Consider the following 23,579-nt stretch of genomic DNA (forward strand, 5'->3'; position numbering starts at 1 on the left):
TTGAATAATTTTTGAGATAATTTATCAATCGTAAATATTCATATTATATTTATTATTGTTTCTCCGAAACCAAATTTATATTTGTAAGATTTGTATCATGTTTTTCTCTCAAACATAATTTTGGACCACAATGAACAACATTAAAGATCAATCTTTTGTATATAGAATGAGTAACATTTTAGATTCCATTATGCTAAACATTGACAAAGGAAAACTATATTTTCACCCTGATACAAGTTGATTTTAAATTTTTAGGAATTCATGTAAGTCTATTTTCATAAAAATATCATAGTTTTGTATATTAAATAAATATTTTTTACGAAATATAAATTTACATGCAGAGTAGAGTACGTTTTCTAGCATCAGCGCCAATGAATTTTTCCATCACTCCCGGCTGCAAACTGATTATGGCCGCCACCAACGAGTTCGATCTACGATTTTTTTTGTATCATTTGCCACATGATGAACCGTCCCTTATGAAACTCATATGAAGTTTTCACTCTGGCTAAGGCAGTGATGTCATTCACTGGGAAATATACCAAAAATCATTTACAGCTTATAAAATGTAACCGTCGTCAAGTATAAAATACATCTATTGCAAGGGTTCTCTATTAAAATTGTGTGAGATACTCACTTGGGAACTCTTGCATTTGCTCTAATGTCAAGTTAATAGTTTTCACCGTGTATAATATATAATGCATATCTAACACGTTTGATCTAATCAATACAAAAATATTTCAGATGCAAACAGGAGAATATACAAAAACATCATAAGCTAATCTAATTTAATGATACCCAAATTCAAAATTTTTCCAAGGCCCGATTTACAGAAGAGATAAGAATTTGATATTTGATTTATTGTCTAAAGTTTTAAAATCCACAAACATTACTAGTTCTAATATTATTTATAATCAGTTGATCTTTTCGGTAATTTAGTCAAATTATTTTTTTTGTTAAAAATTAAACTTCCTTATGTTTTATTATTTCATAACTAATTTTTCCCAATTAGTTTATTCAGTAAACTAGGTTATGGCAAAAATAAAATACAAAAATTATAGAGATAAAAGAATACTTATGGAGAATATACAACACATAATGAGAAAAATCTTATAGAATAATCCCAAAATAAAAAAAAAATCAACCTTTATCAACAAAGAAAACAACACAGAGAGTGAGAGACCAAAAATTAGAAGTCCTCAGGTGAAATATAATCGGACTAATCATCCAAGCAGCCACGTCGAGAGTTTTGTATGACAGCAGCAGCATCCTAAGGCTTTTACGTGTCACTTTCTCACTGGTCTGTCGCGTTAGAAAGGACCCAACCTCGGAGAAAATATATATAAATCTGAGTACGGAGGGAGCTTCGCGAAATTACAATATTACCCCTTAAATTATCGAAGCCCAGCGAAAGAGTAAGAGCGATTGTATAATCTCTCTCTCGAGTCACTTTGGCGTCTCTTTGATTTTTTCACCGTTCGTCGGTCTCTCGATCCCACCGTCAATCCTTCTCCGGCCAATGACTATACTGACTCCGCCTCCCGGTGATGTAATCTCCGATTCATCACTCTCTCTCTGTTTCTGCTTAATTTGATGTTTCCCGTCGTGGCTTCGTTATGCATCTGCTCTGAATCTGCTTCTGATTGTTTGGTTAGCTGATCCCTTAGGGTTTGATTTGAATTTGAAGCGATTGAATCGTCGTTGCAGGTGGTGCGACTGGTGTGTTAGTTTAGTGATTGTAGTTTCTATTTTTGTTGTTCTGATCACCGTACGGCGAGATTGGGGGAGAAGTCTTATTCATGGAGGTTTGTTCATGTTTCGCAGCAGCAGGAGGATGAGGAGATGCTTGTGCCGCATTCAGATTTGGTTGACGGCACTGCTCAGCCCATGGAGGGTAGGACTTTTTTAGGCTTGATTCAATTTGATTCGCTGATGATATTTCTCGTATTCTTTGATCTTTGATGTGATGAAATGGATGATATATAGCTTCTAGGGTTTTGTGATTCTTCCTGGTGCTTATATATTCCACCAACTGTTTGATGCATTTGTAGTTTCGGAAACTGAGGCTGCTGTGAGTACTGTGGAGAACCAGCAGCCAGCTGAGGATCCTCCTACTCTGAAATTCACGTGGACTGTCCCAAACTTTTCTAGGCAGAACACCAGGAAGCATTACTCTGAAGTATTTGTCGTTGGAGGATACAAATGGTAATTAGTATACAACCTAGTTGCACTGTAATTTCTTGTTTGTCCAATATGCATTTTGATTGGTCGACACCATTTGGATTTGCTTGTGCAGGCGCATATTAATTTTCCCGAAAGGGAACAATGTCGACCATTTGTCCATGTACTTAGATGTTGCTGATGCTGCGACTTTGCCTTACGGCTGGAGCCGATACTCTCAGTTCAGTCTGGCTGTGGTCAATCAAATCCACACCAGATATACCATTAGAAAAGGTACCTTTAAATTTTAGTAATGATGCATATATAAACTCTGAGTCCTGAGTTCATGCATGAGCATATAATGTCTATGGACATGAAAGTTATGATTTACGAAAGTTCCAATGCTGGGATACAAGAAGGGGATCACTTTGTTCATATGTGAATATAATCATGTTATTGCTATCTTAAGCTTTAAGTGAACGCCAAGAGTGAAAAAATGTATTCATACCTTGCACCCTTTTCCGTTTCTTCTCCATTAGGCTGAAATATTTTTCCTGGTTTCTGGCGAACTTAGAATTGTCATAATGTAGCTGTAAGTGACCCTTGGTGATACAAATTTCATTGACTTCATGTTTCCTATATGTGGTACAGAAACGCAACATCAATTCAATGCAAGAGAAAGCGATTGGGGATTTACATCATTCATGCCTCTCAGCGAACTTTATGATCCTAGTAGAGGCTATTTAGTGAATGATACTGTTTACGTTGAAGCTGAAGTCGCTGTACGTAAGGTTCTTGATTACTGGTCATACGACTCTAAGAAAGAGACTGGTTTTGTTGGTCTCAAGAACCAAGGTGCAACTTGTTACATGAATTCTCTCCTACAGACACTATACCACATACCTTACTTCAGAAAGGTTAGATATATTCGTGTTTTTTTTTCCAGTATAAATCCTACGGGTTCTCTCTGAATTCCAAACCAAGACAACTGAATCTTGCATGTTTCTTGTAGGCTGTATACCATATGCCGACAACTGAGAACGACGCGCCCACAGCAAGTATACCTTTGGCTCTCCAAAGTTTGTTTTACAAGCTCCAGTATAACGACACTAGTGTTGCTACTAAAGAGCTGACAAAGTCGTTTGGTTGGGATACATATGATTCTTTCATGCAACATGATGTCCAAGAACTCAATCGAGTTCTCAGCGAAAAACTTGAGGACAAGATGAAGGTAATCTTTTTTGCTGCTGTTATGCCATGATTTCCTCCTCAGATGGTGTTTCTTGTCTCGAGCCTTTTCTTTTCTCTACAGGGAACTGTTGTGGAGGGAACAATACAACAGCTATTTGAGGGTCACCATATGAATTACATTGAGTGCATAAATGTAGATTACAAATCTACACGGAAAGAATCATTTTATGGTATAGTATATACAACTGCACTTTATTGTCTTATTATACCAAACCAACGTTTTCGTCGATTTATCATGTTCTTATCTCTTATCTTATGGCAGACCTTCAGCTGGATGTTAAAGGCTGCAAGGATGTTTATGCTTCTTTTGACAAATATGTTGAAGTTGAACGCCTTGAAGGAGACAACAAATATCATGCAGAAGAACATGGTTTACAGGTTGGTTATCCTCACTCTTTCTATTTCATTGTACTTGGTGGGGATGGTCGAGTCATTTGAAGCGGGCTTATTTGGGTCCTAGCAATTCTTTTATACTTTATAATGCGAGAGTTATACAGACAACCTAAACTAAGCGTTCTTTGGGAACCTTTTTTTACTGGTATCGTCTTCCAAGTCGAGTTAATTACCACCGACCAACTATAATTATTACAAGGGTAATCCTTACTCCTTACCTAGTCTTATTCTGGAGGAACCACATGTATATTGTTTCAGGATGCAAAAAAAGGCGTTCTTTTCATCGACTTTCCACCGGTTCTTCAGCTCCAGCTCAAGAGGTTTGAATATGACTTCATGAGGGACACCATGGTGAAGGTTAGTATTTGAAGTTGCATGTGCCTAGAAAGTTATATGGTTGTGACCATGAGTCGTACTTTCTCATTTTGTGGTGCCCTGATTTGTGAATGCTGATGTAGCTTTTTTGATAGATAAATGATCGGTATGAATTCCCTCTTGAACTGGATCTTGATAGAGAGAATGGAAAGTATTTATCCCCTGATGCTGACAAGAGTGTCCGCAACCTTTACACGCTTCACAGGTATTTCCTATATCTTTCGATCTGCTCGTAGTAGATCCACTTCAAAATTAGATTCGCTATAAATTGGAGTGATGATTATATAATGGTAATTTTGTTGAACGATTTAGTTTTCGTTTGATCATCTGCTTGGTCTTCGTGAGGAATATGCTTTATGTTACTTATTTTAGCCTGCACATGCACAGTTAATTAACATTTTATGATAGTAGCAAAGGTTTTCATTTTCATTTGACCTGCTATCTCTTATTTATCTTCAGTGTGTTAGTTCATAGTGGAGGAGTACATGGTGGGCACTATTACGCTTTTATAAGGCCGACGCTCTCTGATCAATGGTATGCAGATACTATTATAACACATTTAGTCTGTGCATTCCTCTTAGACTTATGTCTCTTCTCATGAAAATTTTTAAGCTTCTACTTTTCAGGTATAAATTTGATGATGAACGAGTAACTAAAGAAGATTTGAAAAGGGCATTGGAGGAGCAATATGGTGGTGAAGAAGAGGTTGCATTTTCTTGCTACATTTTATGTGATTTAAAAAGGGCATTGCCAAATTCTTTTTTTTCGTGTCTTTTCAGCTACCACAAACTAATCCTGGTTTCAATAACCCTCCTTTCAAATTCACAAAGTACTCGAATGCATACATGCTTGTATATATCCGGGAAAGTGACAAAGACAAAATTATCTGCAACGTTGATGAGAAAGACATTGCTGAACATTTAAGGGTAAAGTATTTTCAGGCATTTTCCCAGTAATGTGTGCGTCTTGGTTTAACCTAATCGGTTCATTGCATTTTGACAGATAAGGCTGAAGAAAGAACAGGAAGAAAAGGAAGAAAAAAGAAAATACAAGGCACAAGCTCACCTATTTACCATAATTAAGGTTTGTTATTCCTATATAGTTGGGCATGATCATATTTCTTAGCTGTTTTAGAGTGTAGTTATGGCACTGGTTTTACTAAAACATCTTTGTTTACATGGAAAGGTTGCAAGGGATCAAGACCTTAAGGAACAAATTGGGAAAGATATATATTTTGATCTTGTCGATCATGACAAAGTTCGTAGTTTCCGGATTCAGAAACAGACACCATTTCAACAATTTAAGGTATCAGCCGGGGAATTTTTCATTTTTATTTTTCACTTTTATTTTTCAAAAAGGAAAGAAACTACTCTATTGAAGAAATGGTTTATGTGAAAGCAGTCTTCTGGTAACTTGATTCCACCTTAAAGAAGAACAGTTGATCTGGATTTTGTGAGAATTTTCAGATTGCTGCTAGCTAGATAGTTCTTTATGCAACTGTAATTTAAAGATTTGCCATGTTTGACCACCAATCTTATGCTGATATAGGAGGAAGTGGCCAAAGAATTTGGTGTACCTGTTCAGCTACAGAGGTTCTGGATTTGGGCAAAGCGACAAAACCATACCTATCGTCCCAATCGCCCCCTTACTCCTCAGGAGGAATTGCAACCGGTAGTGTTATCTTTCTATATGCTATTTATGCGTGTAGTTTTTCTTTCTTTTTTACCTGGACATTTGAGTTTATGCGAAGTAATACTCCAACTATCATAGTATCTGATCATCCGCTAGCTTTTTGTTACTATGTTATAGTCTTTACATCTAATTATCTGATTTTTTGGGTTCCAAGTGTCTCTACTACTGCTGTCTTAAACCTGTTATTCGTCAGTATTTCAGAATTTCCTAGCACAGGTTTCTCTGTTTGCTTTGAAATGAAATTGCTTGGTTGTATGCTGGAAACTATATTTTTTTTAACGTAGAATTATGAGTCCCTTGCTTGATAAAATTTATGCGCATCATGTATGAATGTGTTTTATGTGGAAAATGGGATTTGTAGGTTGGACAAATAAGAGAAGCATCTAACAAGGCAAACACTGCAGAACTTAAGCTGTTTTTGGAAGTAGAGTTACTGGTAAGAACTCCTGGTTGCAAAGTTAATTGTTGAAGCCTTTATTATTGAAGGAAAAACAGAAGCTAATTGATCAACAGGGAAGATGAGCTAATATTTTCGTACTTATTCTTGGATAAATTAGGTTGAACGTCCTATTCCTCCTCCTGACAAATCAAAAGAAGATATTCTTCTTTTCTTTAAGCTTTATGACCCCGAGAAGCAAGAGTTAAGGTAATATTATTTTCCACAAATTCTTTATTCGCTCGGACTTTTATGTAAAATGGTCTACCACAGCTTTCGTTTGTAATTTTTTTTCTTGTGCTACCAGGTATGTTGGTAGACTGATGGTGAAAAGTTCCAGTAAGCCTATGGATATAACTGGAAAACTGAATGAAATGGCTGGCTTTGCTCCTGGTGAAGAAATAGAACTATTTGAGGTTTGCTGCTGATGGTTGTGGTGCTTATCCTTATTTGCATCACTCTTCTGTTATTGAACTAACGGTTTTTGGGACTTATTTACAGGAAATCAAGTTTGAGCCATGTGTAATGTGCGAACACCTGGATAAGAAAACTTCATTCAAACTATGTCAAGTAATTATTCACCCTTATCAACAGAAATCAGTCTATGTCTCTTTTTTGACATTGGGTTTCTTGCTTTCAGATCGAAGATGGAGATATCATTTGCTTTCAGAAACCTTTTGGTAACAAGGATACTGAGTGCCGCTACCCAGCTGTGCCTTCATTTCTTGAATATGTCCAGAATCGACAGGTATAATTTGACTAAGCACGGATTTTTAAAGTCAAGCTTGGTAGAGTTAGGCTAAGTAATCTCTCAAATGAAAAGCTTTCTTTCTAGTGGCAAATACGTGTCGAGTGATTTAGGCTGGTCTGGTAAAGTGGTTTTATGCAGCAGCTCTGAAATTCACTCGTCCTATTATATTGTACCCCAAGTTCCTTATATGTTAATCGAATCAGAGCAAAAATTATGCTGATATAGTGATATCCACCAAGTCTTTTTACTTTGCTGGTATGCCAGCATTCCTTATTCTGGGGCTTTCGTGTCTACTGTTTGGTTGGCCATTAACTGTTGCGGTTTGTGCTATTGTAGCTGGTCCGATTTCGTGCTCTGGAAAAACCTAAAGAAGATGAATTTGTTTTGGAGTTGTAAGTACCTCTGTTGTGAACGAATTTGTTTGAGGCGATTCGATGAGGAAATCATAACTTTTTTAATTTCTTAGGTCAAAGTTGCACACTTATGACGATGTCGTGGAAAGAGTGGCCGAGAAGCTTGGTCTTGACGATCCATCCAAGCTTAGGCTTACATCTCACAATTGCTATTCCCAGCAACCCAAGCCTCAGCCTATCAAATACCGTGGGGTAGACCATTTGTCAGATATGTTAGTTCACTACAATCAGGTAAACGTGAAGTTCAGCTAAGTTTATTATTTCTTCTTACTAAAGATTTGCATGTTTGCTTATTGAAATTTTTTTTTTTTCATTTTCTTTTTCAGACGTCTGATATTTTGTATTATGAAGTTCTGGACATTCCTCTTCCAGAATTGCAAGGTCTTAAAACCTTAAAAGTTGCTTTCCATCATGCCACGAAGGAAGAGGTATGTGTAGATTGTTATTTGTGATTCATATTCGTTTCTTTTGTATATAGGGATTAATTTTCATGGCTCTTAACCTCACTATACAGGTGGTAATCCACAATATCAGACTACCTAAACAAAGTACAGTCGGAGATGTTATCAATGAACTTAAAACAAAGGTAAAATTGCTGGTTTACTGACGTAGGTGTGTTCTTTTTTTAATTTGCTCTCTGGCTTGTATATATATCATTGCGAGATGTTCTTTTAAATGAATATCCACTGAAATTGATGGCATCGGATTATAGATTGCTAATATTGCTGACCTCCATGTTTGTTGCTGAGTAAAAGAGTCGTTTTTCAGGCTTTGGATTTTAATGATTTCTCCACACAGTTACAAATTCGATGTTATGGGAGCTAATTTAAGATTATGTCTGATACAGGTGGAGCTTTCGCATCCAGATGCAGAACTGAGAATACTTGAGGTGTTTTACCACAAGATCTACAAGGTAACAAGCGGCTTCTTATTTTTTACAGTGTAGTCAACAATTTCATGATCCTGAGGATGACTTCTCAACTATATCTTCTAATGAAATTCTTATAACCCTCTAAAGCGCAACGAACATTAATTCAAGGTGCTGGTATGCCTTGCAGATTTTCCCATTAACTGAAAGAATTGAGAATATAAACGACCAGTACTGGACTTTGCGAGCTGAGGAGGTAATTACTAGTCTGCGACCTTCTATTTACTTTAGTTGTACCTTCAAATTTTTTTTAGGAAGTCTTAGTAGTTGCTGTTCATCAATTATTTATGATTATTTCAGTCTACTCGTAGCTTTGTTTCCATGTGATCTAAAAATGAAATTTGGGTTTCAACGTCAGATATTAACCTTAAGAGATTGGATAGTTATTTCGTGGATATGCCGACTTATGTCTTTCTAAATCGCAGATTCCTGAAGAAGAGAAAAATATTGGTCCAAATGATCGCTTAATTCTAGTGTACCACTTTGCTAAGGAGACTGGACAAAATCAGGTGATAATCAGCTTTCAAGTTTTTGTTGTTTAACTGTGGCAAAGTTTCTTATCAGTATCATGTTTGTTTGTTCCTCAGGTAGTGCAAAACTTCGGGGAGCCGTTCTTCTTGGTAATCCATGAAGGTGAAACTCTTGAAGAAATCAAGAACCGTATCCAAAAGAAGCTTCATGTATCTGATGAGGACTTTGCCAAGGTATGCACGACTGAGTAATCATCAAAGCTATATAAAGAACCGAAGGTGTTATAGATATGTCTGTAATGATGGTGGAACTGCTACAATTCGTATATTTTCATTCATTTATGTACAGTGGAAGTTTGCGTTTATGTCAATGGGGCGTCCGGAGTACTTGCAGGACTCGGATGTTGTTTACAATCGCTTTCAGGTGTTTACTTCTTCTCCTCTAGTTTTTTTTCTATGGGATTGCTAATAATATCGGAGATCTAACTTGACTTTGAAAATGGGTAAACAGAGAAGGGATGTCTACGGTGCCTTTGAGCAGTACCTTGGGTTGGAGCACACTGATACCAGTCCTAAGAGGGCTTACTCTGCAAACCAGGTAACCATTTTTCTTGATAAGTTGATTCTTTTGCCAAAGAAGGTGTAGTAACTAAAGTCTGTCTTGTGTTAACTAATTTTGTTTGCTTTGTCCATATAGAACCGACACACTTATGAGAAGCCGGTGAAAATATACAATTAGCCGGAAAGACAAAAGAAAACACAAATGTCGTCAAGACATTGTGGCAGCAACGTTGGACCAAGCCAGGCATCGAATAAGAGGGAGGAAAGACCGAGTGTGAGGTGTGGATGATGACCGACCGTAGTAGGATGTTGTAGAGAATTTGGTCTGAATAGGGTGCTGGGTTGCGCGCATTGATAGTGTTTTTTTCTTCTATTTGTCCTTATTTCTTTCTTTCTTTCCTCTGCTTCAATACTTTGTGTAATGTAATATGGAATGTGAGAGAGAGAGAGACCATTGGCACCTCATGCAATTTTTATTTTCGAACAAGAAGAACATGGAAGCCTGTCGCTTGGATTCGGGAGTGCGGTTTGGCTTTCAGAGTTTATATAGAATACCGAAACATTTGTAATTTTAAAGGACATTTTTGACTACTGATACACAAATCAATAGATAAAAGCTGCTTCGATCTGAAGATCTTTCTAAAAGACAAAGAACTCCTATATGAAATATCAAACTGTGTTGATGATAGCACTATGCAACTCTGTAGGATACAACACCCTCCGTTGTCTCAACCACTAATCTCTTCATCCGTGTCAGTAGTAACGTGTACGCTTTCTCCTTGTGCCCTGCAAATACAAAACCCCATCATCATTGTCTATGCAATTCAACAAGTCTTTTCGTTTTTGAATCTGAAGATATATATAAACTGAAGATAAGATCAAGTTCTATCGGCACGTACCAAGGCCTAGAGTTGGCAGTTCATCTGCACGGAAGTAGTAAGACCCGTTTGTTTCTTTCTTGTTACAAAGGACTGCGTTGAATTTCTCCACGGCACTGAGCAGATCCTATCAACATAAGCAGGCATAATTAACAATATTTGGAGTTACATTTTAAAAGAAGCTATAAAAGCTTGTTTCATTATACTACAGACAGACAAAACATTCATCAATCTTTTGGGCATAATATACAGAGTATCCAGACTTGAGACTGAACTGTAATTTTTGAAAAGTAAAGAGGGAAAATCTCTGTACCTCCCATGATGCTAAAGCTTTCATGAAAGAAGGAAGACTTTCATATTCATCTTTTATCAATGTTATAGTCGGCCTTGAAGTCCTACCCATCTCTACTGCCCCAACCTCATCTTCTGCATACCAACAAAAGACTAACATCATACACAGGAGACAAATAACAACTCTATTACACTAGTTAAAGGCTTTTAAAAAAAATAACCATTGGAAAGCTCTGACGTCTTTGGAACAGGTAGAGCACTAGTCTCAACTGGTTTTCCCCTAAAACATCAAAGGAAAGCTTGGTTATATACGAGTGAGAACAAACACATACATAAATGTCGTAAAGGCATCAAAACGTACTTCACAGATTCTTCCAGAGACGTGTAAGGATCCTTCACAGCAGACGAGACAAACCTCGCTGCCTTACTTTCCGAAGCTAAAGTTGCAAGACAAGCATCCGAAAGCCCAAGGCTCTTGAAATTTGGAGAATCATCTAGACTAAGAAAACAAACATTAAGGAAAAAATAAATACATTCCAACACAAAGATTTTGATTCAGTGTCTGGTTGATAACATCAGAGTCTACTATGCAAAAAAAAAAAAAAAAGGATACAGATCATCCTCGTCTAATCTTTTCAGGACTGAAGGTTGCAATGAAGGAGACTCCAAATCATCATCCGAATCCTCAGACTCTTCATCGATCTCAACTCCTAGGTTCCAGAAAAATCTCACCTTTAAAATCTAAAAAGGGAGGAGAAGAGAAGAAGAAAGTTTACAAGAGTTACCAGCAACGTAGCCGAAGTCAGCGAGACGTTCCTGGAGATTCAGAACCTCCTCTTGGTTACTCTTATAGATCTGATTGCAATGACCCAAAAGCTCCTCGAAGGAGACAGTTCCGAAAGACATTGACTCAAGGAAGTTCAGCTCGGAGCCAGCTGTCGATAACCGACGGTTAAGGCTCTTGATGAACGTCGACGAAGCCGAATCTGCACCGAATCGATAAAGGTTGTGACTTTAGGGTTTAGTGAGAAAGGGGAAAGAGAGAGAGAAGAGGAACAGACCGAGAGGGATAGGGCGACGCTGGAGAGATTGATTGAAAGCGTCGCAGCTGCTTTGGAGATGGTTGCAGAATCCTCCCAAGCTCTTGCTCAACCTCTTCACCTCTTCCTCCATCTCTCCCTCTCTCGGCGGGAATAAAGATTTGATTTTTAACTTTTTTTTTTAGATTCGAGTTTGGTTGAAAGATTTGATTTTTATGATTGGATGGGTGACGAAAGAGATGAGCTTTCATTAATTAAATATTATAATATATTATATTACTGAGTAAGCTTATCTCTCTCTCCGTGAAAACCCACTTTACTAATCCGATGGCTTTAGCTTCTTTGTTCGCTCGCTCTCGTAGAACAGCTTCCTCCTCCTTTATCCGCTCTTCTCGTCAGCTCCTCCACTCGACGCCGAATAAAAACGGTGACGTGTCCTCGATCTCTGCACAGAAGGGTCGCCGGAGGATCCCTAACTGGTGGTCCAGGTCTCTTGTCCCGTTGGCGATAGCTGCCGCCTCCGCAGCATCTTTCGCGGTTCTGAACCAGTCTATCAGCCAATCATCTGCTTTGGATTCTAAGTTCGTGTCTTCTTTATTTTTATTCTATTAATTCAAAGTCTACACAGTTGTTTGATTGCTTGTTTTTTCTCCTTGTAGAGGTGTGAAAGTTGGGGGAAAAGGAAGTACTGAGCTTGTAGTTAAAGGAGAGTACAAAGAGGTTCCTAAGGAGCTTGTTGCTGAGTTGAAAACAATCCTCCAGGTGCTTTAGATTTTGAGCTTCAAATTTGAACTTTAGTTTCGTTAGTGAGAGATGGTTTTAATGTGTATCTGTGTTTCTGAACTTAAGCTGCCTATTTGTTTCCTTCTTTTTAAAAGGATAACTTGACAACGGACTACGAAGAGAGGTACTTCCATGGGAAGCCCCAGAACAGTTTTCATAAGTCAGTAAACATTCCTGATGTTGTTGTTTTCCCGAGGTGAGTGAGACCGTTTTTTCTTTTGCCATCTATGGTTAAGTGTTAAGACTTTGATAACTAACTGAGTGCTTTATGTTATTTTTTTTTTGTCTTTCATCATTGAAATTACAAGTATTCATGAATTAATCATTTTTTTAAATATTGTTTAGGTCCGAAGAAGAAGTCTCCAAGATTCTTAAATCCTGCAACCAATACAAGGTTTGTAAGTTTCACTTAAAGAGGGCTTCACTGATCAGGCTTTTCAGTTGTAGTATAGGCCAACATGTTATATTGCTTTGAGTAAAAAGATTAATTCATGCAGCATTTTTTTTTTCTCTGATTAGGTTCCTATTGTACCATATGGTGGTGCAACATCGATTGAGGGTCACACCTTGGCTCCAAAAGGAGGTGTGTGCATTGACATGTCACTAATGAAGGTATTCCAAATCTCTTGTTGTATCTGACATCAGCTTCCGTTTTGTATCATGCAATAAGAATTAGATTTGCAAAGTGTAAGTTTGAACCTGCTTATATTTGTAAAGGAAGATGACTTTTAAAAAGTGTGTACTGACATTATGGGATTTTCTAATTTATACGTATAAATTTACAGTATTCATGTAGGCGTTATTGAAATTATGCCACTCATGCTCATTAAAATCTTCTTTTTTGCAAACTGTATTAGAGGGTGAAAGCATTGCATGTGGAAGATATGGACGTTGTAGTTGAGCCTGGAATTGGCTGGCAGGAGCTCAATGAACAGTTAGAACAATACGGACTGTTCTTTCCTCTTGATCCAGGTTAGCCATCATCCAGATAGTACCGTATCTCTAAGATTATAGCTGTAATAGGATTTTTCTTTGGGGGTTGCTGCATCATTCAATCTCTTTGGTGTTGTGTACAAACTTCAGGGCCAGGTGCAACCATAGGAGGCATGTGTGCTACACGTTGCTCTGGATCTTTAGCTGTAAGGTAATTTTCTGCACTTCACGATTCGTTTTTCTAAGAAGTGTTGGATTGCTTTGATCTGGCTGGCTTTGATAATTTCTGCTGCTAGCTTGTAGGTATGGAACTATGCGTGACAATGTCATAAGCCTTAAGGTTTGTTGTTTTTCTTCCACACATTCATGCATATGCTTTATCGTAGAGTTCTATCTTTATTTATGTTATGCTCATCTCATTCTCAGGTGGTTCTTCCTAATGGAGATGTTGTGAAGACAGCTTCTCGTGCCAGAAAGAGTTCTGCTGGGTTTGTCTTCAGCCTTCACTTAATTTCTTGATTCTATTTTCCATCAAGAAACTTTGTTTCGTTCAGTCTTTTGTGCCATGTAATGATTGTTCATCAAATAGGTTAGTTCTAGCTTTTGAGTTAATGGTTGATACTTGGTGTCTCAGGTACGATTTGACCCGCTTGATTATTGGGAGTGAGGGGACTTTGGGAGTCATAACTGAGGTTACTCTTCGGCTTCAGAAAATCCCACAGCATTCAGTGGTATATAAATTGACTTCTTCCTTTATAGCACGTTCCTCTAATTTGATATTCTCACACTCCTTTTTGCTATGTGATTTAAAGTTATTTATTGTTTTATACTTTTCAGGTGGCAGTGTGCAATTTTCCTACGGTTAAGGATGCAGCAGACGTGGCGATTGCTACTATGATGTCTGGAATACAGGTTATAGACTTCTCTACTACTACTACTACTACTGATTTTAAATGATGTGATTTAAAATGGTTTATTAGATTCTTCTCAGCTGTACCTTTTATCCTCTATCAGGTGTCAAGAGTGGAGCTCCTTGACGAGGTTCTAATAAGGGCTCTTAATATGGCTAATGGAAAAAACTTGAAGGAAGTTCCAACTCTGATGTTTGAATTTATAGGGACAGGTGAGGCTGCTGCATCATATTTTATACATCTCTTGTAGCAATGTTAAAGAGTAATAGTGAATCATTGTCTTCTAATCCTCATATGATTTTTTTTTTAATATTTTTTTCCTTGCTCTTTCTCTCTGTTTTAGAGGCATATGCACGTGAGCAGACTCAAATCGTTCAGGAGATTGCTTCTAAACACAATGGATCAGACTTTGTGTTCGCTGAAGAAGCTGAAGCAAAAAAGGAACTCTGGAAGGTAATCCTCTGTCCCTTTCCAACTCTTTCTCCCTTCAACCTCCCTGAGAAGCAAAAATAAAGAAGGGAAAAAACTTACCTGCTGTTTGTTGTAGGTGTTTTTGACCTGTCTCTTGCCTCTGACTCTTATCTTGTATGCAGATAAGAAAAGAGGCGCTTTGGGCTTGCTATGCGATGGCGCCAGGTCATGAAGCAATGAGTACAGTATGATGTTTTCGTTAAATACATACACTGTGAGTATGTCAACTCATGTTATGCCATAACTCGTTTTGCTGTTTACTTTGCAGGATGTATGTGTCCCTTTATCTCACCTGGGAGAACTAATATCAAGATCCAAGAAAGAGCTTGATGCATCACCTTTGTTATGGTATCATCTTAGTTGCCTATACTCAAAACATCATGAAATATAATAAAGCATCATCGTTCAATAAAAGTGTATATGCTGAATATTGTTTTTCCTACTTTCAAGTGCCGTCGTTGCGCATGCTGGAGATGGAAACTTTCATACATGTATTATGTTCGATCCGAACAATGAAGAGCAGCGAAAAGAGGCAGACAGATTGAACAACCTTATGGTCCACAGTGCACTGTCCATGGACGGTAAATGCCTTTTTTTCAATTTTAAGTTCTAACAATGCCATTTGTTTCTGAGAATACGCTTTGGCTCCATTGATCAGGAACATGTACTGGAGAGCACGGTGTTGGAACAGGAAAAATGAAGGTATATATCTCATGTCTTAACCTATTCAGGTCTCTCTCTATACTAATGATCTGAACTGTTTTTTTTTTTTTGGTTATGACATGGAATGGTGGTAAGTATCTGGAGAAGGAACATGGAATAGAAGCACTGCAAACTATGAAGAAAATCAAGAAAGCGTTGGACCCAAACGATATCATGAATCCAGCAAAGCTAATTCCCCCTCATGTCTGTTACTAAAAAAACGCCTTGGTCAAAACATTTATGTGGTCACTGATGTTTGGTTACACTTAGTGAAGTAATAATAAGTAATAACAAGAGGGAAGAGATGTTGTTTGTTATGTTGTTTGTAGTATACATTGTATCTTTTGGTCTTTATACTGTTTTTCTTTTGTCTATAAACACCCAAAGTTTTTATTTAACTACAAAACAACTGATGGGAGAATATTCTTTTATCGTACTGCGTTTACATTGTCATCAAGTGGTAAACGCATAACAACAAGTCATAAAGAGGAGAAAAGTCTATTTGGATGACTTGGTCACATGAGATGAATCAGCCGCAAAACTAAGATAGCGTTTAAACCATAATTATCGCAAGGGTCCTTGAAGGGTTTTTTTTTTTTTTTTTCTAAAATAAAAAATAAAAAAAATAAACCAATCGCGGACCGCCACGTGTCGGTGGAGTCCGCAAACAGTACCAAAACCCCCAATTACCGATCCTAATTTGGTGATTTTGGAAAGTGGTTTTTAAATTTTGGTGTGATCCACGCGTCAGTGGGGTCCAAATTTTGTTAAAAAACCTTCCTAAAGACCTTGGGATTGGGATGTTCATGCTCTTATCACACTCACGAGCTACCGACTTGTGTTTTACAAAACTACCCCTTTGTTACTACCATAACCTTTCTATAAATATATTTCAGTTATATTACATGATACTTATATCCAAAAGGCTTTAACTAGAAGAGGAATAAAATGGGTTCACTAGGAGAAGAGCAGCCACAAGTAGCAGAAGACTGCATGGGTTTGCTTCAACTCTTGAGCAACGGCACCGTTTTGAGATCCAAGAGCATTGACCTTATCACTCAACAAATCCCACTCGCTAACCACGAAACCGTTCTCTTCAAAGACTCGGTCTTCCACAAACCAAACAACCTCCACCTCCGTCTCTACAAGCCTGTTCTCGTCTCTAACCGTACCATCCCCGTCGTGGTCTTCTTCCACGGCGGTGGCTTTTGCTTCGGCTCACGTTCTTGGCCTCACTTTCACAACTTCTGCCTCACTCTTGCATCCTCCCTCCACGCCCTTGTGGTGGCCCCTGACTACCGTTTAGCACCCGAGCACCGCCTCCCGGCAGCCTTTGAGGATGCAGAGGCTGCGCTTGTTTGGCTACGGGACCAGGCTGTTTCCAGTGACTGTGACCACTGGTTCGAAGGTGGACCGGGCGTTGACTTCGACAGGGTTTATGTCCTTGGCGATTCCTCCGGTGGGAACATAGCTCATCACCTTGCTTTCCGGTTTGGGTCTGGTTCAGTCGAGTTAAGTCCGGTTCGGGTTCGCGGTTACGTTCTTTTGGGACCATTTTTTGGCGGGGAGGAGAGAACCAAGTCAGAGGATGGCCCCTCTGAGAAAAAGCTAAACTTGGATTTGCTTGACAAGTAAGCTAACACATATATTTTAATTTTTCTTTAGCCGTAACAGAATATATTTTATGTGTGCATAAACATTTTAAAATATATACAAGTTCATTGAATTACTACTAGTCATGCATGACTTCATTGCTTTTAAAATTATAGCCTAACTATTAACAATATAAATTATCTAAAATTATTAATATTGAGGTATATGTTTAGATGTCGTTTTTCAGTTACTTTAATTTTTCATATTATCTTTTATGCGATGCCAATCGCTGGAATGAATTTGCCGAGTCGCATGAGAGAGACATCTAGAGTCACGGTGCCTCTTCATGAAAACACAAGACTAGATAGTACATGTCTTTATTTTATTTATTATTTCGAAAACATTTTTCTTTTTACATTACTCGAATGAATATCATACATAAAAACATTTTTTCTCTTTTAATCCGGCTATAGAGTAATTAAGAATAGTTTTTCCTTGAAAATCATTTGTTTTGAATACGCAAAACATATTACAATATGGTATATAAAATTATAATTATACTTTTGAATTTTGCCAACTAGTTCAAAGGAGTACCGATTCTCCCGACATAGAAAAACACACAAACTTTATAAAGAAAACGACTCTTCTACCAATATACTTGTTTAGAAACGTATACACGAATAGACAACACAAAGTGATATAGTACTTCATCTTTACTCTTTAAATTTTAATAAAAGAGTGAAATATAATAATAATTTTGATTGGTTTAACTGGCTAAGACGTATGATTTAAGCCCATCATATGATTGTTATGATCAGTGTGCTTGATCTATGCTATTATGTGAGGAGTGAATTTGGTGATTTGTCATATTCTCCATATTTTAGTTAATTTTGTTTATTTGTCATGTTTTTATTAAGTTTTAGCTAAATCATTGATTTATTATTAGTTTTTAGCTGAGTCAGTAATTTGTTAATTTAAAAATACCCTTAATAAACTTATATATAATTAAAAACGAATTTCATTTTAACAATATTAAATTTATATGTTATATTAAATATTTAGTTAGTTTTTCTTCTTTTTCATATTTTAATTAGGTTTTAGACTTTTAGCTACATTATTGATTTATTATTATTTTCTAACTGATTCGCTAATCAATCAATTTAAACAATACTCTTATTGAATTTTATATATAATTAAAAAAATTTATTTTAATTAGTTTTTTAGTTAAATCACTAATTTATTAATTTAAAAAGTACCCTTAATAAATTTATATATAATTAAAAACGAATTTCATTTTAACAATATTAAATTTATATGTTATAATTAAACATTTAGTTAGTTTTTCTTGTTTTTCATATTTTAATTAGGTTTTAGAATTTTAGCTAGGTTATTGATTTCTTATTAGTTTCTAAGTGATTCTCTAATCCATTAATTTTAACAATACCCCTAATGAATTTAATAAATAATTAAAACGAATTTTATTTTAATAATATTAAATTATATGTTATATTAAATAATTGATTATAAATAATATTTTATTAAAAAGGTTAAAAATTTAGATACAAAACAATTTATAATTAAATATTAGTCAACCGGAAATATTTATATAAATATATTTTCTAAACTATTTCAAAAATATGACTGTTTTGAAAATTTTAACACAAAAATAAGTATGTATTTTGATAAAACAGTATTTGATATATATAAATACTTTGATGTTTTATTTAACTAAAAACTTAAATAATAATTTATTATACTAGTTTTAGATTAATAAAATATAAACTAATAAGTATTCAGAAGATTATATCCGCATGTGCAGACTGTACAACCAGTACCCCACTATTTGACTAGTTTGTGTCGAGTTATTCAACGTTTAAATAGCTTTTCAAATACATGGATCTCCGATCCACATTGGCTATTTGAATCGGTCTTCGCATAAACAGCCAGTAGCTGGACGACAACTTAGAAAATATCTTGTATGGAAAGGAGTCGAATTAAATAAATCCTAAAAGAAATAAAAAAATCATGGCAAACAATAAGAGACCCTACCATAACTGATTATAGATGATACCAACACAGGAATTTATGATTCAAAAAAAAAAGTATAGAACCAAATTAGATCGCAGCACAAATGCTTAATCCATAGCTTCAAAAATTGTTTAAAATGTGTAAAACTACGCAAACACTAGTTAATCTTTTTTGAAAAAACTAAATATTGTTTTATGTTTAAACTTTCGAGCTTTACAAAAGTCCACTTACTGAATATTATCTAGTTTGTGTATAATTAACCGGACGAGCTAGCTCAACTGGTAACACCTCAGGCTTCGGTCTGAGAGGTCACGAGTTCGAGTCTCGGGCGGGGAGGAGTGTCCAGGGCCCGTAAGAAGGTACAGACGCAGGCTGGCTCCGAACCTAAGTGGTGGGCTGGCCGAAAGCTGGTCTAACACCTGGTTAAAAAAAAAAAAAAAAAGTTTGTGTATGGTTAATTAGTTATAGAATAGTTTTATAAACGACAGTATACGTTAGCGTACATGTACATTTAGGTCATCTTTAATTTGTGAATATACGGAGTAGTGACTGCTGGAACAAATAGATAATGAGATATCAAGAACAGTAGTGGATATATCTGGGAAGAGATAGTGCATCATGCATTATCCTGGTTTCCTTAATTATCTCAGCTTAACTTTACTTATGATTCTCCTGAGCCGTGACCATCACTACACACGATATAGATAAAACCACAATGCAAATAATAAATGTGCATATTCATTTTTGTGTTATCAACGTGGAGTCGTGATCACATATCATTCAAGTCTTCTCTCCAATTGATTGTTTCTCTTTTTTTTCCATTTGAAAAATGAGATGATTGACCCGTCGTGTTCATGGCCTATCGTGTTCATGGCCATTGTCATAAAGCCATATGCATAGTAAAAAAATATGGTATAGTCCATATCAATGTGTGTTTCAAAAAAAAAAGTCCATATCATTAATGTAAATAAAAAAGGCCTAAAGTTAACTTGTTGAAGGTTTTGGAGACTTTCACTACCAGAAGGTGCAACAAGGGATCATCCCATGGCTAACCCTTTTGGGCCGACGAGTCCTGCACTTGAATCAATTAGCATAGAGCCAATGTTGGTGATCGCCGGCGGCTCGGAACTTCTGAAAGACAGGGCCAAAGAGTACGCATATAAATTGAAGAAGATGAGAGGGAAAAAAGTAGATTACATTGAATTTGAAAACGAGGAGCATGGTTTCTATAACAACAGTCCATCTTCAGATGCTGCGCAACAGCTTCTTCGTATCATTGGAGACTTTATGGACAACTTCTCCAATATAATTTAGCACTTCGCTTGTTGTAGCTAGGTCACTAAATAAGAGTTTACATCAATTAGGCTCTTCAACCTCAATAAGTTTGCTTGGTGAATCATACATAATATAAATACATAGAACGCATATAATGTTTTTGGTTTCCTTGTATCCTTTTTTTTTTCTTTTAACATAAGTTTCGTTGTATCCTTATTCATCGTAATTAATTATCTTCTATATATGTTTCTTTTTATCGTTATGTTAATGTTCTTTACCTCTTTTCCACAAAGAGGTATACCTAAGTTTGTCTCAGTATCCTTCTTCATGTATCCATCTCGAATGGTGTATTCTTCTATTTATGATTTTTTTCATTCCATGTTGTTCTTTAACTCTTTTCCATAAGAAGTATGTCAAGTTTATCTTAGTATTTCGACATAGTAAACTCGAGAACATTTATATTTATTTACTCACACATATACCAAGTATTCACTAATATATATATATATATATATATATATATATATATTCTAGTATTTATATTGAGTGATTTAGTCAATTACATAAATATCAAGAATTTGGTTAATTCAACCATTCCTATGTTTTTTTTTGGTAAAAAACCATTCCTATGTTCGTGAGCATCGTTAGGCGTTAGGTAAATTAATATTTTCTTTCTTTGTGGGAATAAACTATAATGTAATACTTGTGAGATTGAGATATAGAATGTTGACCTGGTAAGCTTCAACATCGACGGTCCAATACTTTCACTCGGAAAGACCAGCCTTTTTTTTAAGACTTTTTCTTGGGTTCACCCCTTAGGGTGAACCTTTAGGTTCACCAACCAATAGAAAGTTGTTATTTTAGATCTAGTATCTTTTAATTAAGGAAACAAAATAACTTGCCAAATTATATTATGCTTTTAAAATAAAAAATAAAAAATTAAATAAATAAAAATAACAATAGTTCTAAAAAAACATTATTTAAAAAAAAATATTTATTTTTAAGATTTAGAGTTTAGTGTTTAAGATTTATAATTTAGAATTTATCCAAATGTTTAGTGTTTTTCCAAGGGTTTAGGGTTTACCTAAGGGTTTAGGGTTTACCCAAGGGTTTAGGGTTTACCCAAGGGTTTAAGGTTTTCCCAAGGGTTTAGGGTTTAGGATTAGAGTTTAGGGTTTAGTGTTTTGTTGACAATATGTTTAGTTTTTTTCCAAGGGTTTAGGGGTTTACCCAAGGATTTAGGGTTTACCCAAGGATTTAGGGTTTAGGATTTGAGTTTAGGGTTTAGTATTAGAGTTTAGGGTTTAGTGTTTTGTTGACAACATTTTTTTTTTTGAATTCGTTTTTTATATATTATTTTTATTTATTTTTAAATTTTATTTTGAAAAAATAATATAATTTACAAGTTATTTGGTTTCCTTAATTAAAAGATACTAGATTTAAAATGACAATTTTCTATTGGTTGGTGAATCTAAAGGTTCACCCTAGGGGGTGAACCCAAGAATAACTCTTTTTTTAATAATAACAAAGTAAATTGTTTATAGGCAACTATCCACCACTAACACGTTGAAGTTTTCCACAAACAAAATATTCAACGGTTCTTTTATAGTCAAAGTAGTTGATCACCACTTAATCCTTTATTTTATTTCTCAATGCTCTTAATCTATTATACCAAGTTTTTTTTTAGGATTTAAACACGAGGTATAAGTAAAAAACAAATTTTTGTTTCAAATTTTAGAATTTCACTTCGTACAAGTTACAAGTAATATTGTTATTTCATTCTTGATAACATCCGCATTAAAAAACCTAAGGGCATGATTATCCATGTCTCTATTTTTTTGGTCCTTAGTGTTTTTTATTATTATTTCTAGCTTAGGACAATGTTAAAGAATTTTAATGAAAATTAGGATTATTGGTGGGATTTAATGTTGGTCCTTAGGTTAAATTCATTTGTTGAAAAAGGTGAAATTCATTTGTTGAAAAAGGTGAAATTTGTGAAGAAGCAAAACTTGTATTACGTTTGATTCTGAAAATAAAACGAACCAACTCTTGGAACATTCCTTGTGCTCTATCTTCTTGTACTTATCTTTCCATGTTTTATAAAAACATTCCTGCATTTCTAGCACTTCGTGGCCAGCAAAGTTCATCACACCCACAACAGATAGCAAACTTGCATTCTGGTTCTTGACAAACTTGACATCACCAACACCTATCACTCTCATCAGCCAACCATATACATGACAAGTCTCCAATCTATTCCACTTAGCTAGCTTAACGAAGACACCACCCGGTTCCCACACTCTAACACAAAGAGATAAACCCGAGAGTCCCTTTCCCATCAACACCTTTTGCATTCTCCAATGTTCCCATGTGACCCTTGATTATTATGGTCAAGTTGTGGCCTGGTTCCAGTCAACTCCTTTCTTTTGAACTTATATTTCCATATCTTTAGCATTTTACTCACGATTTTCTGATGATTCTCTCTTCTTCCTCTTAAACACATTTGATCAAACAGCTGGTGTGCAACTAAATCAATAGCCCCCACTGACTTTTGAGCCAACTTCTCCACCGAATCCATATCTAAAATGTATGCTTGTTCAACCTTTGGAGCACTCCAAACACCAACATCGTATGAATCATTGACTAGAAGCTGTGAGCTACTGTTCTTAAGCAAAGCAGAAAGCAATTCATCAACCCTATGGCTTGGTTCCGTAAGAGAGTTTAATACCTGAATCGAATTTTTTCGGGTTTTAGAAGGGTTTAAGGGTTTCGAGAAATGGGTAGATAGAACGCCATTGTTCAATCATCAGAGGAGGAGGAAGTAAAAAAGCTCGCCAGCTGTTACTAAGGACCATCTCAAAAAACTTCTTAATTAAGGACAAATGACTTCTGTTTCTTTGTAATTTCTGTATTTTTCATTTATTTCTCAACCCAATATAGTTTAGGACTCTGTCTAAGGACACCAATAAAGATGGTCTAAGTAATATGTATATTCATCTTTGTCTTGTTATAAAATCACAGTAATCGAAAAGATGAGATAATTTGGAAAACTCGTTTAAAAATTACAAATTTAGTAATTGGTTAGTACATGAGGCAGGCAAGAAGATCAGCTGACCTGTACTTCCCGCAGGTAAAAAATACACCCCATCTAAACCAAGATCTCATCCGTCCATCTCAACCAAAAGAAACCAATCCTCGCCGTTGATTCACCTTTCTTCCACTCGAAGTTACCAAAAATAACCTTACT

General features: G+C 35.9%; 4 protein-coding genes across 7 annotated transcripts; 3 read left to right on the plus strand and 1 right to left on the minus strand.

Annotated features, from left to right (window-relative positions):
* The first annotated feature begins 1,358 nt into the window (after nt 1-1,358).
* Nucleotides 1,359-10,059, plus strand: LOC106375472 (ubiquitin C-terminal hydrolase 12-like). Of its 4 annotated transcripts, none has more exons than XM_013815386.2 (33): nt 1,392-1,546; nt 1,705-1,716; nt 1,822-1,891; nt 2,049-2,202; nt 2,294-2,451; nt 2,809-3,074; nt 3,170-3,388; nt 3,470-3,578; nt 3,671-3,786; nt 4,060-4,158; nt 4,272-4,381; nt 4,636-4,710; nt 4,803-4,881; nt 4,956-5,102; nt 5,179-5,259; nt 5,362-5,481; nt 5,725-5,847; nt 6,230-6,304; nt 6,426-6,514; nt 6,612-6,720; nt 6,806-6,874; nt 6,945-7,052; nt 7,392-7,447; nt 7,522-7,699; nt 7,795-7,896; nt 7,983-8,054; nt 8,316-8,381; nt 8,527-8,592; nt 8,822-8,905; nt 8,984-9,100; nt 9,216-9,290; nt 9,378-9,464; nt 9,564-10,059. In XM_013815386.2, exons 1-33 carry the CDS (start codon nt 1,517-1,519, stop codon nt 9,603-9,605), a joined length of 3,363 nt encoding a protein of 1,120 aa, XP_013670840.2. In that variant the 5' UTR covers nt 1,392-1,516; the 3' UTR covers nt 9,606-10,059. The 4 variants fall into 4 exon arrangements, with proteins under 4 accessions (XP_013670843.2, XP_013670844.2, XP_013670840.2 ...); XM_048767222.1 differs by having other exon boundaries at nt 1,396-1,546; nt 1,825-1,891; XM_013815389.3 differs by lacking the exon at nt 1,705-1,716 and having other exon boundaries at nt 1,359-1,546.
* On the minus strand, nt 9,593-11,883 carry BNAC09G48970D. The gene is made up of 8 exons (XM_013815393.3): nt 11,658-11,883; nt 11,382-11,582; nt 11,210-11,306; nt 10,958-11,095; nt 10,818-10,876; nt 10,619-10,731; nt 10,327-10,432; nt 9,593-10,213 (listed from the first exon to the last, which is right to left on the minus strand). The coding sequence occupies exons 1-8, from the start codon at nt 11,767-11,769 to the stop codon at nt 10,119-10,121; spliced, it is 921 nt and encodes a 306-aa protein (XP_013670847.1). The 5' UTR covers nt 11,770-11,883; the 3' UTR covers nt 9,593-10,118.
* Nucleotides 11,884-11,923: 40 nt separating this feature from the next.
* Nucleotides 11,924-15,834, plus strand: LOC106375474 (D-lactate dehydrogenase [cytochrome], mitochondrial). The gene is made up of 18 exons (XM_048767223.1): nt 11,924-12,217; nt 12,296-12,398; nt 12,515-12,615; nt 12,765-12,813; nt 12,939-13,031; nt 13,277-13,391; nt 13,503-13,563; nt 13,656-13,692; nt 13,779-13,840; nt 13,987-14,083; nt 14,190-14,264; nt 14,367-14,475; nt 14,607-14,716; nt 14,857-14,919; nt 15,003-15,082; nt 15,185-15,315; nt 15,393-15,436; nt 15,533-15,834. Exons 1-18 carry the CDS (start codon nt 11,964-11,966, stop codon nt 15,650-15,652), a joined length of 1,704 nt encoding a protein of 567 aa, XP_048623180.1. The 5' UTR covers nt 11,924-11,963; the 3' UTR covers nt 15,653-15,834.
* A 465-nt stretch (nt 15,835-16,299) lies between these two features.
* Nucleotides 16,300-20,574, plus strand: LOC106375471 (probable carboxylesterase 15). Its single transcript, XM_013815385.3, has 2 exons — nt 16,300-17,067; nt 20,056-20,574. Exons 1-2 carry the CDS (start codon nt 16,385-16,387, stop codon nt 20,369-20,371), a joined length of 999 nt encoding a protein of 332 aa, XP_013670839.1. The 5' UTR covers nt 16,300-16,384; the 3' UTR covers nt 20,372-20,574.
* The last annotated feature ends 3,005 nt before the right edge of the window (nt 20,575-23,579 follow it).

This window comes from Brassica napus, chromosome C9 (genome assembly GCF_020379485.1).
Source record: "Brassica napus cultivar Da-Ae chromosome C9, Da-Ae, whole genome shotgun sequence".
Taxonomy (NCBI): domain Eukaryota; kingdom Viridiplantae; phylum Streptophyta; class Magnoliopsida; order Brassicales; family Brassicaceae; genus Brassica; species Brassica napus.